At 34.2% G+C, this 13,944-nt stretch overlaps 1 protein-coding gene across 7 annotated transcripts in view; it reads right to left on the minus strand.

The window, feature by feature from the left end:
• Positions 1–13,944, minus strand: part of LOC145675432 (phosphatase and actin regulator 2) — an 850,331-nt gene that overhangs the window by 42,743 nt on the left and 793,644 nt on the right. For all 7 annotated transcript variants that reach the window (XM_081745850.1, XM_081745845.1, XM_081745844.1 and 4 more), the window contains 2 exons: positions 12,420–12,671; positions 6,979–7,258 (listed from right to left, as the gene is read on the minus strand). In XM_081745850.1, coding sequence (XP_081601976.1) covers positions 6,979–7,258; positions 12,420–12,671 — 532 coding nt within the window. The remainder of the gene's footprint in view (positions 1–6,978; positions 7,259–12,419; positions 12,672–13,944) is intronic.

The following is a 13,944-nucleotide window of genomic DNA, read 5'->3' on the forward strand; positions in this document are numbered from 1 at the left end:
CCCGAGAAAACCCACGCACACGGTGTTTGTCCACCACAAAGTTCACTTGGCGAAGGCTGGGTTCGAACACGGGACCCCAAGCGCCAGAGGTGAACGCTCTACCACTGAGCCACCGCGGCCCCCATAATAGTAACAGAAAAGATGCAATTACGTTTACTAAGGTCAATTCGAAACCGGTGGAAACAAAATTATTTTGATTTTCTCACAAATGCTGAAAATAGCTTCAACCCTAAGTAGAAAATAATTTTCGAACTCATCTGATTTCCCGCAAAAGTAGCAATAAATATCTGTTTCTTTATGAAATTAACAAAGAGTAATTTGTTGCATCTTATCGTCTCTTTTCAGCGCTGTGGTTAGGCTGCTTGAGACGTAGACCTACAGCTTCAGATGGAGTTCGAAAAACCGTGATGTGTTTTTCAGATTTTAATATTCTCACACCGCAGTGGTAGAGTGTTCATTTCTGGTGCGTGGGGTCCCTGGTTCGATCCCAGCTCGCGTCAAGTGGACTTTGTTGTGGACAAATACCGTGCGTGTGAGTTTCCTTGAGGCTCTCCCGTTTCGTACCACTTTCTTCATTCCACCACTGCCTTAATGTGTCATCATCACCGTCTCCTTTAGCCTCGCCGGGATTACCGTGGGACATAAAACTGAAAGTTTTCCTTTCATTTCTTCTCCCGCCGGGAATCGAATCCAGGACCACGTATACAGAAAGCGCATCTACTAGCTACAGACCAGTGGGGAGGGCATACCCAGTCAACATATAAAAACTGATAATTTACAACTGACAAATTTACGACTGATAATTTACAACTGTGTTGAAGAATATTAAAAGACATTGATGAAACGCTGTCTGCACTTCTTGTGAACAAATTTATATAAGTTCAGTGTTCCCCGATTTTTCTATAATACCGAATGGAAGCACGAAAAAAAAAAAAAAGGTTTTAGTTCCATACAATACATAAACTAAAATAGAAGCGATATTTAGTTCTTCTACTACCTTTAAATTTACGAAATACTGCAACCTCAAATACAGTAGCTTCTACATTAAATCAAAAGTGATTACAGGAACTGCAGAATCTAATTTTAACAGATTAGCTACTAAGGTAACCTTAGACTATATAAATACAATACAAAGAATTAAGTAAGTAAGTTTCACTTCTGTAAGATTTTTCATTCTTATTAAATGGTATATTTCAACATACAGCTACAGTAAAATAATTTTCATTTCTTTTTCTTTTTATTTTAAAGACCAATCCTAAACTTTTCTACGCGAAATTTAAAACGAATTAATCTTTATTTCTGACACTATTAACAGTTTTAAAGATACCATGAAGCAGTTATTAGATGATGGTCCCAAATTTTGTTTCTGGTGGACGGATTGCACTTCTCATATGAAATACCAAATTTTTGGTTGGAACTGAAAAGTTTATTCATTTTTGATAATCCCGTTATAAGCAAGTTTCACTGTAAGACATTATTGAAAAAAATCTAAATCCAATACAGAATTACTAGAAATTTTAACCTTAATGGAAACAAAAATTGCTATGCTGTCTGCGTAGCAGGAGTGTCATTTAGAGGTAGCAGGAGGGAACAATTAGGCCCCCCTAAGAGTTCGGGGAATACATATACTTTAATCGATTCTCTACTAATATACTAGTAAAAAAAACGCGAAAGCCTTATGTCGGTGGTGCTCTTGCCCCTCTCAAGCGAAGTTTGAAATGACGCCCCTGGTGCGCAGTATAACTATTCGTATGTATTGGTGTTACTCTGAGTTTATCTGCCATTAAGAATCGATCTCAGTGGACTTACATATATACAGGGTGACTCAAAAGTCCATTGACATAGGGTAACTCTGTTATTATCAGAGTTACCACAAAATGTAAGAGGAGAAACCATCTCAAAATATGATGTTTTCAATCTAAAGTGAAGGATTTTTTTTTTTTTTTTTTAATTGGATGATCCGTTTGGGCTGTACACTCTTTATGCACCCAATTTTAAATGAAAATGCAACGTTACCATTTACCTAAACCCACAACATAAGTAAATGAAGTTACTGTTTGAAATGGCAGCTGGCCATCGACACGTTAACGTAAAGAAGTAACTTCATTCACTTATGTTCTGGGTCCAGGTAAATGGCAACGTTGCATTTCATTTAACATTGGGAGCATAAAGAGTGTACAGCCTAAAAGGTTCGTCCGATTAAAAAAAAATTTAAAAAAAAAACTTCATTTTAGATTGAAAACATCATACTTGGACATGTTTTTTTCCTCTTACATTTTGTTGTAACTCTGATAATAACAGAGTTACCCTATGTCAGCGGACTTTTGAGACACAAGTAATGGTGAAATATGAAACCACAGATTCCCGTCACCAAAACAAGAAAAAAAAGGTTACATGACAAAGTCCGGAAGTGGACAGGGGCGGAGCTAGACAGCTTCGAATGGGGGGAAAAGGAACTTCACACTTAGGGAAAGGAACCTGCTGATTTACAAAACCGCATTGAAGATGGGTGTGAACAGTTACGAAACACACCGAGAGTGATAGAATGCATTCGAAACTCGCGATTGGCACGTTGCATAGATGGGGACGACAGCATTTTGAATATCTGTAGGTACGTTTATTGTTAGCACGTATGCTATTATTAGCACGTAGTTTGAGGAGCTACTCTGTATAGGATACCACGTTACAAATACGTCGTTGTGAATTCTTACTGTTATTTCATCACACGACACGACTAATTACATTTGTTTACCCTCTCCCTGCAAGTTTCTATCTGGTATACAATTTTCCATTGCCCCCGGAGATTATGCAACCATGCTAAGTGATCTTTGCTTTGACTCCCATTGTAGATGTGCGTGCAATCGTGTCATGGATAACAACTTTCTTCTGCGTTGTTTGCATCTTTACTACACCGTTTCATTACCCCTGCCGTAGTTATGTAATACGTGTTGAACATGTCAAGCCGATATGATTTTTATGTCTTTCTGAACCCCTTTCCCAGTTTCCTATCACTATTCCGCTGGAAGGTGTGAACTTAATTTCCCCTCACATTTGAAGCTGTCTAGCTCCGTCTCTGTCCATTTTCGCCATTGTTTTTGGGACACCCTATATATATCCCATATATATATATATATATATATATATATATATAATGGTATATATATGTATATAATGGTATATGGTGTAATGGTATAATGGTGTATATATGTATATAATGGTATATAATGGTATATATATATAATATGAATATATATATATATATATAATGGTAAATTAAATCACAATATTAATATTTGAGCTTTGTGATGGTTATGGAAGGAAGTGATCATGGTACAGGAAAATTGATCATCCATGTACAATTTCACCGAGCGTTAATTACTATATTACGCAACGTGCACGTATAATGGGAAAATTATACTTTGTGTAAGATGAGAAAGCGTCAGCTTTTAAGAAATAGCAACTGCAAATTACATCTGCACTCACTCAAAATCATGAGTATTGATAATGAAGAATATTTTTATTAACATCACCATTAAATGTGCTAGGGAATCAATGATCAATTTGGTGAGACCAGTAATAGAAAAACTGCAAGAAAGTAGACTGAGATGCTTTGGATATGTAAGAAGAAGCCATCTGAAATACGTAAATTACTGAGTGGATGTTGTAGAACTTAATGGGGAAACTAACTTGAAGCCGGCCAAAGTAGGGAGATTATGTTAAGAACGGTATGGTACAGTGTGGTGTCACAGTGGATATGATACAATATAGAAACAACAGGTGGAGGACAACGATCCGAAAAACTGACAGCAGCTAAATAAATAAATAAATAAATAATAAAAAAAAAAGACGAAGAGAACCAAATTTCATAGAAATATGAAACTTAACGAATTAAAAAGTCCATGTTTTGCTGTTATAATTCGATATTACGGTACCTTTGGAAGACTTGATTTGCGGACACATATCCATATCCTCCAAAACTTCAACAACAAAATATGACACAACAATAATTCGTTTGGTCTTTGTAATTTAATGTCCCTTTCCGCACTGAGAGAATTTACTCGTATGAGACGTGGATATGATGCTTAACGTGGAAAGCGAAGCACATGAGCTCCCTTTAGGAATCGAACTCAGGTCTCTCGTGCTGAGCGTGCTATGTTAACTATATAGTCAAGACTCTCAATAATAATGGACATTTATAACAAAATTTTATGAATAAAGACATTTCTAACTAATGGTATCATTGACAAATAGAAGCCCCAAAATTTCTCCACTTAACACTGGAATTTGTATTACCATCGTTATCTATTGGTAATAACATAAATATGCCGTTGGTTTGCAGAACAGGATGAAGAAAATCAATTACTTCTTATGCGTTTTTTGGGATTATATTTGGTCAATGTTTAGGAAGCATATTCGTCACTTTGTTTTATGAGCCGCGTACAACTGGCATTTGTAGTCTCACAGTCATGCTTTCACGACGCTGATCTTAGCTCAATTCTTATGGTAATACAGAAATTTCTTTCCGAAATGATCAACTATTTAAAGAAGAAATACAGAAAAATTTTTAAGTTTTCGACTTCGTATGACTTTATAATAGATTTACAGTGAGTGAGGTCCAAATGATATTACGTGACTACTCAACTATTCAATTCCCTTAGAATGACGAAGGTTGAGATTGCTAATTACGATTCCTAAAACTCGTTTCTAATTCTAATTAATGTTTTAAGTAAACATGCTGACAAATTACGAACTAGAGAAGAGGTCTTTAACTCGCGGGCTGTAATTTTGTAACCCATTTGTGAAACACTCAAAATCATCACAGACATTTGCTACTTCCTAATAAGTTGGCTAAATATTTACTACATAATATATATATATTAACAAATCCGTTGTGTAATGATCATAGTTTAACGTACAATTAACAACTAACGTTAGATGTAAAGTTAGTGTTAGAAAGGAACAAGATTTCTACAAACTAGCACAAAATTAAGTTCAAGATAATATTCTCAGAAGTGAGATGATTGTACGTAACTTGTGCAGATTTGCTGAAGAAGATAAGAGGGAACATAGAAACAACACAATTAAAGTACATTAAATTTTTGTTTACCAGGTATCTATTTGTTGATACTTTCAGCTAAAACCGACGGTACTGACTATCTCTTTACAGATGCTTTGATATAAATAAGTATTTTACCATTATTCGTAATTCACTTTCAAATTCTATATTTTTTGGCTTAATTTTGTTGTTAATACATGCATTTTATTGCTGTTATCGTTGTAGGACCAAAACACATGTCTGTCTCGAAATTAAATACGAGAAAGTTCCTGTTTCCTTGTTTTTATGTATCAACTTTGTTTCCTTTTTGCGTGACAAACTGCGAAACAAAATTAAATTTTCATCGCAATTGTTTTGTAAAGCATTTTCGACAGCGAAGAAAACATTTTTAAAATTCTGTAACTTCGACATTCTACAATTTCTCTAAGCTGGTAACTGATTTTGAATGTGTCCATATGAAATGTTCTAAAATTAAATTTGAATGACTTCAAGATACGAGAAATTGGAATTACATAGTTCACGAAACGAACTTGCAGTTTTACGACAGCAAAATAACTTAATTGCACACAAATGTTCATTCTCTAACTCATATTACATTCTATGCTGCTGGGATTCAGTTTATTATTATTTTAAACCGAACACTAATTTTCCTTCGTCATATCAGCGTACAAGAAGAGAGTATAGCTAAACGAATTATGTTTCTGGGCCAATGCTATGAAACAACTAGGGCAGAAGAAAGTCCCGTATTTTAGCTACTAATCTAGTTTCCAAAAAGTAAACTAAGATCTTGGATTTCGAGAGTCAATTGAGTCGCTTTCACTACAGATAGAATAAAGTATTCAAGTGGATATGGTCTCTGTCGTCACTTTCACAGACAGTTTACATTATGTTCTTGAGAACCTAACAGACACAAAAAGAACTGTCTCGTTCTCACGAGGATTTGTCACTGAGCTTTAACTGTGTGCAAGATCGAAAAAGAGCCATTCTGTCATAAAGGAAAACAATGACAGCTTTCTGTTACACAAATAGCCACTTCGGTACTAAACTATAATCGTAGATGCATCGCATTTTGTGATACAATATCTCGTTTGCATAGCATTTTCTGGATTTTGTGTAGCAAACTTCGATGCGAAACCGCTTAAATAAAACGTTGTGTGTGTGTTTTTATGCGTTATGGACAAAAAAAAAAGTTTAAAAAAAAATCTAGAAGTTAGTTCCTATGAAGGAACATACCGTTTCCAAGATTCCGGGAAAGTATTTCCGCATATTTCCTATGCGTAGTCCAATGATTTGCTGGGTATAAGGGTAGAAACCCCGTTTTCTTCGTTTAAAAAGTATCGTACTCCTTGAGGCGATGCTTAGTTGAATGTTCAGGAATTTATACATTTTCGGAATCTTTAATCCATTCTGTGTGCATTGCTTTTTGATTCAAGCCTCTACGCTAATTATGGAATGAGACAAGGGGGTAACTGTGTGCAGCTCTGCATTTCTCTAGAAATTGGTCCGAAAACAATTTATTCTGTTAAGAGCTACACTCACACGACAATAGTACAATTAGAACCTAATCCCAACATCCCATGGTATATATTTATGCACATTTCAGGTGCACCGTGTATCTAGTTTGTCGGGTACAGAAGGGAAAACTTATTTTTTTCGTTAAATATGTAGATTTTTGATTTTTCTTTTCTACCTGGATAACGGTTATGATGACCATGAAGTTACGTATTTTTAGAATCTGTCGTTCTCCATGTCTTGTTTCTAGTTTCAAGTCTCTAACCCAACTAAAGCCTGAGCTGCATTTTTAAAATAATACAGCCTGTACCATCGGCCTTACTTGGAGGAATAAGCTTGATAATCAAAAGGTTAAATATTAGATACACTAAATAAGAGTATGTTTACAAACTATTCGGGTTAAAACTTACTTGAACGAAGACTGCTCCTGTTGCATTGTTAATGGCCTGCTTTCCTGAGTTGGTGTTTGCTGCGGCGTGCCTCCGTTGCCCTTCTTCTTTAGAGCAGACTTCAATGGCACGGCATGGAACTTGGGTTCTTTCGCAGGAATCTCTTCCACGCGAGAGGTGTCGATCATGGGATCCGGCTGCGCTACTCTATACACCCCAGGTCGGGAATCCAGGTACATCGGACAAATATCATCATCTCCTACGTCATCCTCATCATCATTCCCCAGTGGATCTTCTTGCTCTGGAGGAATTAAATAAAAAAATAACATTAAAAACTACATTTAATGCAATACACAATTTATTATATGATCAATCTCAATTACTTACCATATAATACACAAATTATTAGTACAACATTAATGAATTATACATGCGTTATGAGACAAATGCAGCAAAAAAATAAATCTATTTACAGATACTATGTATTAATGTCGAAATACTTTCTTTGATTTAATTTACAAGTATGCCTGGGTTCCGGGGGCGCTCCTGCACTTTCTGTGCCTACAGCCTGGACTTCGAGTTTCAAGATTTTCGGCGTTGTGAGGGCTAATAACGGGGTAGTTTCATAGAGAAGTAGCAGATTATCGGTCAAAAAAGCCAAAACTATGGCATCAACCAGCTGAATTTGTATCATCTGGTAAACTAGAAGCCTTCATGTACTCCAGGATTGGATTTGGATTTTGAGTTTAGCGTCCCTTTCAGAGGATACGTAAGATGTAGAGCTACAGCTTAATGTGGAATCCGAATCACACGACCTCCATCCAGAAATCGAACTCAGGTCTCCCGCGCCAAATGCGCAAGCGCTAACAATACAGCCACGAGGTAACTCTTCATACACTACAGTGCCAAAGTCTGCTGTTCACTAACACCTCTAGACTGAAGGGCATACTCAAGAAATGCTACGCTTAAGATTTAATTTAATTTCTTTAAATTAACGTAATCACTATGTTTCATTGGGTTCCCCAAAATTACGCCGATATGAGCAGACACCTAGTCGCTCTCAACTGTGTCCTTTCAATATGCAACAGATTAACTTACTAATGGACGAATCTACCGCAAACTGTGGATTCTATTTCGAAAATTTACTAAGCATAGATCTACGTTTAAAAACATACAAAGAAAGAAGTTTCGAAAAAGTTACGGTTTTGAAGCGGATAACAAAACTCCGCCTTTACTAGGTCTATTTTCTGAATTTTCAGAAGCACCGCAAGAGTAGTAAAGCTACCCAAGTCGTCCTTCACATTGCAAATCTTTATTAATATCGTTTTGAAAAAATGCCACTACGTCCAAATCTCAAATCTGATTTAACCATAACGTGGGATACAAAAGCATCTACTCTGTAACATTTCATGAACTTATATAGCAGGCCAAGGTGTATCACAATGCCAAATTTGATTCAGATTGGATGAGTTTGGTTGATTTTTTTCTTTCGAAAATCTGATCCCAAATTTGATGGTCCATAATCCGGAAAACAAAAGCCGCACATTTCATTTGTATACTAAACTTGTCAAGGTATAACACCGTACCAATTAGATCCAGATCAGGTGAGTGCAGTTGAATTCGCACTGTATACAGTCCTTGATTTTTCAGGGTAAACAGTCAACGAAGGACGCAAACTGACGGACAGTAAAATAGTAACCGTAAATAATAACTGGTAGACGCTTATCTTGCATCCGTTGCTGTTGTGTGTTTCTTAAAACTCAATAACCTTTTAATATTTTGGCCCGCGCTGGAGCCATGAACGCGAACACTCCTTCCGCAGATCGAAATATATAATTGTTACAGTTTTGCTCCTGTAATAATAATAATAATAATAATAATAATAATAATAATAATAATAATAATAATAATAATAATAATAATAATAATAATAATAATAATAACAACAACAACAACAACAACAACTAGGGTTGGTTGGTTTAAACCATGGTTTAAATCAGCTGGCTTCCCCCCCCCCCCCCCAAAAAAAGTTTAAACCAAAAAACGAAAAATGTTCGTAAAAGTGTAAGTGTTTGTAAAATCTTGATGAACACACATTTGTTGGTTATCACGTTTCACTCCCGTATATTATTTGTATTATATTCAGACCTAAATTCCCCATTCATTACTCAAAAAGATTATACTACAAAAGCAACTTTTTTATATTTTATAAATGTTTGTTTTGTGATTTTTTTGTAGTTGTTATTATTGTTATGTAATTGCAATCAAAGAAAAATTCTAAATATTGTTTCGTTTACTATTGATAAAATACATCGAAATGCCGTACTTTGTATGTGTGTGTGTTGGGAGGGAGGTGTCATACAGACCCCACGAGAGGTATTTTGTGAAATGAGAAGTATCTTTGGTATCTATTTATGTATAAATGAGTCTGAGCCAAAGTGGACTCAAATAATTCGTATCTTTATTCACTTTTCTTACTGATATGCAAATTAAGTCGTTGTATTTCTTTAATTTGGACCAATAAAAGTCGTCGTTAACTAACTTGAACTAAATTAGTTCTTCTGTACTCAGTAGTACTTTGAAATTGTCCATATGTAATTCTGTATAATGGTTTCACTTGTGCAACTGTTTATCTTTTTGTCCTTCTGAAATGACTCTTGACAGTTATGTTAAGAAGCATGTAAAGATCAGTACAACGTATTTTTATCAGGATTCCTTCGTGAGTGAGTCGGCAGACGTATCGCATTTGTAGCCAATTAGTCCTGGTTCCGAATTCAAATGAAGGACAATTTCTCTCGGATGTAACTCGAGAAGCAGTTTTTATTCCGCTTTAGACTTATGTGACTCCTTCCAGCATAACCCGGTTTTTGCATAATAACATCAAGGCGAAACAAACTTATTTCTGTCCATATATGATATGAATATATAGAGCAAATTATTTAAACCAAATAAACCTGGTTTAAACCCAAAAAACCGTTTTTTTTTTGTTTTTTCAATAAAAACCATGGTTTTTACCAACCCTGATAATAATAAAAAACTCCCGAGTACTAACAAGGCATTAAAAAAAAGCTTAAAAATTATAACGCTTTACAAAAAGCACTAAAAAAATATAAAAAATGTAACATGTTACGATTTTTTCACTTTCTAGTGCTTTTTGAATACTCGGGAGTTTACTCTTTATTCCAGAAGCAAAACGATAATAATGTAAACGATTTATTCCAGTTTGACGTGGGAGTATTTATGTTCATGGACCACAGCGCAGGCTACAATTTTGAAGATTATGGAGTTATACGAGAAACACAACCGCAACGGATGTCAGAGTGAGTTCTTTTCTATAGTAATAGTAAAGTTAAGTATCCACAGTAACAGACGTCCAGACCCTGAAACTACTTAGAACTTCGTTGCAGTTGAATATTAGCAAAATCGTCTTTGGTGAGGGAGACGCATGTTTGACTTTCGGTGGGAGCTTACGTGGTTTGCATGGCAGTTAAAATATAGGCCATAGTATCATCGGAAGAGACATTAGACCACAACAAATCCAAGCTCATTTTATTCAACTGCCTAGATGGGATGGAGGGGGATATTTTTTTTTAAACTTAGCGGCTCACTGAATAGATTCCGTGTTATTCTTGTCCTGTTTTCAAGACGAGGAATCAAAGTAAGCAGATAACACATAAAGAACTTTACCCTTCTAAAAGTTCACTTAAAGCGCTTCGTAGAAACACTGTAAAGCAAAGTAATAAACCTGTGCTGGTACAAACATCATGGAAACAAGGAATTAAGAACACTTAACAAGAATGACATTATTTTTAATGATATTAATTTCTATTGACAACAATACATGGAAGGCACAGTGAAAATGATAACGGTTTTCGATACCATAGATATGTTAATTTCGTTTAACAGAAAATCAGAATGTTACGTCGTTACATTACTGACTGCAAAAGAAATTATCATTTCTATTAAAAGTGATTGTATGACGGAAGCATAGACATACCGTTTGTACAAAATGAATGCTTTTATTTCTGGCCAAAGATGAAGATTACAAAGCAGTCTACGAGCAATGAGTATTTACAGTGTGCAAAATTTAGACAGCTACGACAAAAAATCTACAATGATATAAGTTACACCACAAGAATAATCATTATATATATTCTTTCTGATGAAAATTACTACCACAGACAATCTTTGTTAAGCCAGATTGCCATGCTGCAAGTATCTTGTAGTTGTCATTAAAAAAAATCTTGCAACCCTATCTTTCTATTTACTGTTTACAAATACAACTTTCTGAAAGCAAGAAAGATATCTCCACCCATGCAGCACTGCACTCTAGTTGACAAATAGTGAAGAATCCGTTGTTTCGGAAGCGGCGAAACTTTTTTTTTTTTAAACTTATGTCAGTGGGAGGGCGATAGCAGGTACCAAGCAAGACGACCCAAAAAGTTGCACATGGTTTGACTCCTTACAAGATGAAAAAAATGTTGCATGTCCCTTTCAAGACTAAGTTTACATGGAGAAATATTGTAGGGTTGCAAGATTTTTTTATGACAGCTACAAGATCCTTGCAGCATGAAAACCTAGCTTTAAAGTCTTTTAAATCACGTTATTAAAGCAAATAAATTAATAAATCACTAAATATAACATTTATTGCTACATCTAGTTGGAATGACTTACTGACGTACAGTTTATTTTATTTTATTTAATCAAATAGAACGATTATACTGTCAGAGAATTTGATTCTTGTACACATTTCCTTTACTTATCTACAAGACAGACAAATAAACGTTCTAAAAGTATTTTTAAAAAAATGTGTTTCGTTTTCTTTGTTGTGGCGCAACCGTAGTTACCTGCTTCCATTAAAAAGAAAAAGAAAGAAGAAAAATTAGAGCACGATCTGCTCCGTATTATTTTTAAACTAGAACAATGAAAGCTACTACTGCAAAAGATATTCACATCCACAACTACGAAAAATGTACATCTGCATATCACTTACCAGTTGATCAGAAATATTGGGACTTTTAAAAAAATTATTTCTAGAATAAAAATTTGTATCTTATTATTCATATTGATATTGAACAATTAACGAATAGCCTACAACAATTAGGTGAATATAAGATATGAGTGTGGTAGTGATAAAATATTTTTAAAAAATATGATTAAACACACAATAAATATAATAGTACTTTACTTTAAATAACATAGTTAGTGCGTAATAAGAAAAATAAAGTGAAAAATAAATATGTAAATAAACAAAATGGCTGAACCAACTACAGTACTGCTCTCTCTTCACCATGCAAGCTAGGCAAAAGTTCTGCAATAAGGGTGTGCCACAAGAAAAAAGGGAGCAGATGAGACCATGAGGAAGGAAAAAAAAACAAAAAAAAACAAATGATTATTAACAAGTGTAAAACGGAAAGAAGTAAGAAAAGGATAAAAATCGACCTGAAGCTGGATTAACCTACCTTCATACTGATAATCTGACAGATCCAGGGGTTCGGCATTCTGCACCCCACTTCCCACTGTATCATCACGTGCAGTCTTCGGGAGGAGTGTGGGGCTAGGGGAACTAAACATTGGTGGAGGGGGTATAGGTCCTATCTCAGACACTGGGATGGGGGGCTCTGGAAGCTCGGATAATGTTAATGTGTCCAAGTTGGCCGTAGGAGGGACCACCTCTGTTGTGACAATCAGAGGACCTATCTGGGCTTCAGATACTGAAAAAGCAGGGTAACAAATAATGTTAAAATGTCAAAGCAACAGAAGAAGAAAAAAAGTTAACTATCATCTTGTTTTAATGCATTAAACAGCGTATAGGGAATTAAAAAGAAAACACTTTTAAACAAAAAAGGCTAAATAATAGCTGCAGGACGGCATGCCTTTCAACTAAATTTAGCAACATTATAGCAACAGAAAATATATTGCAACTAAAGTTAAAGATAACTTAGCTTAACTGATTATACAGCATGCAAAATAAATTAAAAACAAAGTAAACAGAAAAACTAAACAATTGCTTAAATACTGCTCAAGGCTTTTAAGTAGTAACATAAAACAGGGGAATCAAATGTTTCCATGCCAGCCAAAATACTGCCAGTTCGTTAATCTGCGTCACCGCACACAAATTCGCAGTCTTTAATGCTCTAAGTATAAGTTTAACAAACTCAGTTATTAGTTACAAAATTGAATTAACCTTTCCCTTATATATATATATATATATATATATATATATATATATATATATATATATATATATATATATATATATAAAAAAGTTTAAAACGTAAAAAAAATACCAACGTATTTTATTTACGAGTTTTTATTATGACCGTTTTAAGCAAGAAATTTAATAATCATGAAAATTAGTGAAATTTAAAAATATTAATTTTAATAACAGCTGAATGAATTGACGTATACTAAACATGAAAGAATAATCATGTATCAACCATAAAGTTCATTTCACTTCTCTTTAGGAAGCAGTAATTATCTCGGGAATAATATGATTCTATTAAAACTTGACATTTATATATGTTTGGTGTATTTTTCACTTGATTACGTAAATTTATCAATCTCCCTTATACTAAACGAAATTTTATGTGTGTTTTTATTATTGTTATTATTATTTATAAGCAGACGATTTTGTATTTCTTTATCGTTATAAATATTGTTAGCTTTGAATTTGTCAGCACATAAATATTAAAAGCTGTAATACGAAAAGAGTTTGTACAATAAATACAGTTACAAAAAAGCAAGAAATAAAAATTAATTATTATATATATATATATATATATATATATATATATATATATATATATATACATTAGTCACAGGCACATATCATTATTAAACACATCTAGCATTAAAAAATCTTCTTTTAGTTGAAAAAGAATAAATAGCATGTTTTTTTTAAAAGAAAAAAACAATTCTCATACATAAAAGTAGATCATAATATGACGATAAAACGTTATTTTACTTTCGAATTTTTTTAAAAAA

The sequence above is a fragment of the Thermobia domestica genome, chromosome 18, assembly GCF_964235325.1.
Source record: "Thermobia domestica chromosome 18, izTheDome1.hap1.1, whole genome shotgun sequence".
NCBI classification, from domain to species: Eukaryota; Metazoa; Arthropoda; class Insecta; order Zygentoma; family Lepismatidae; genus Thermobia; species Thermobia domestica.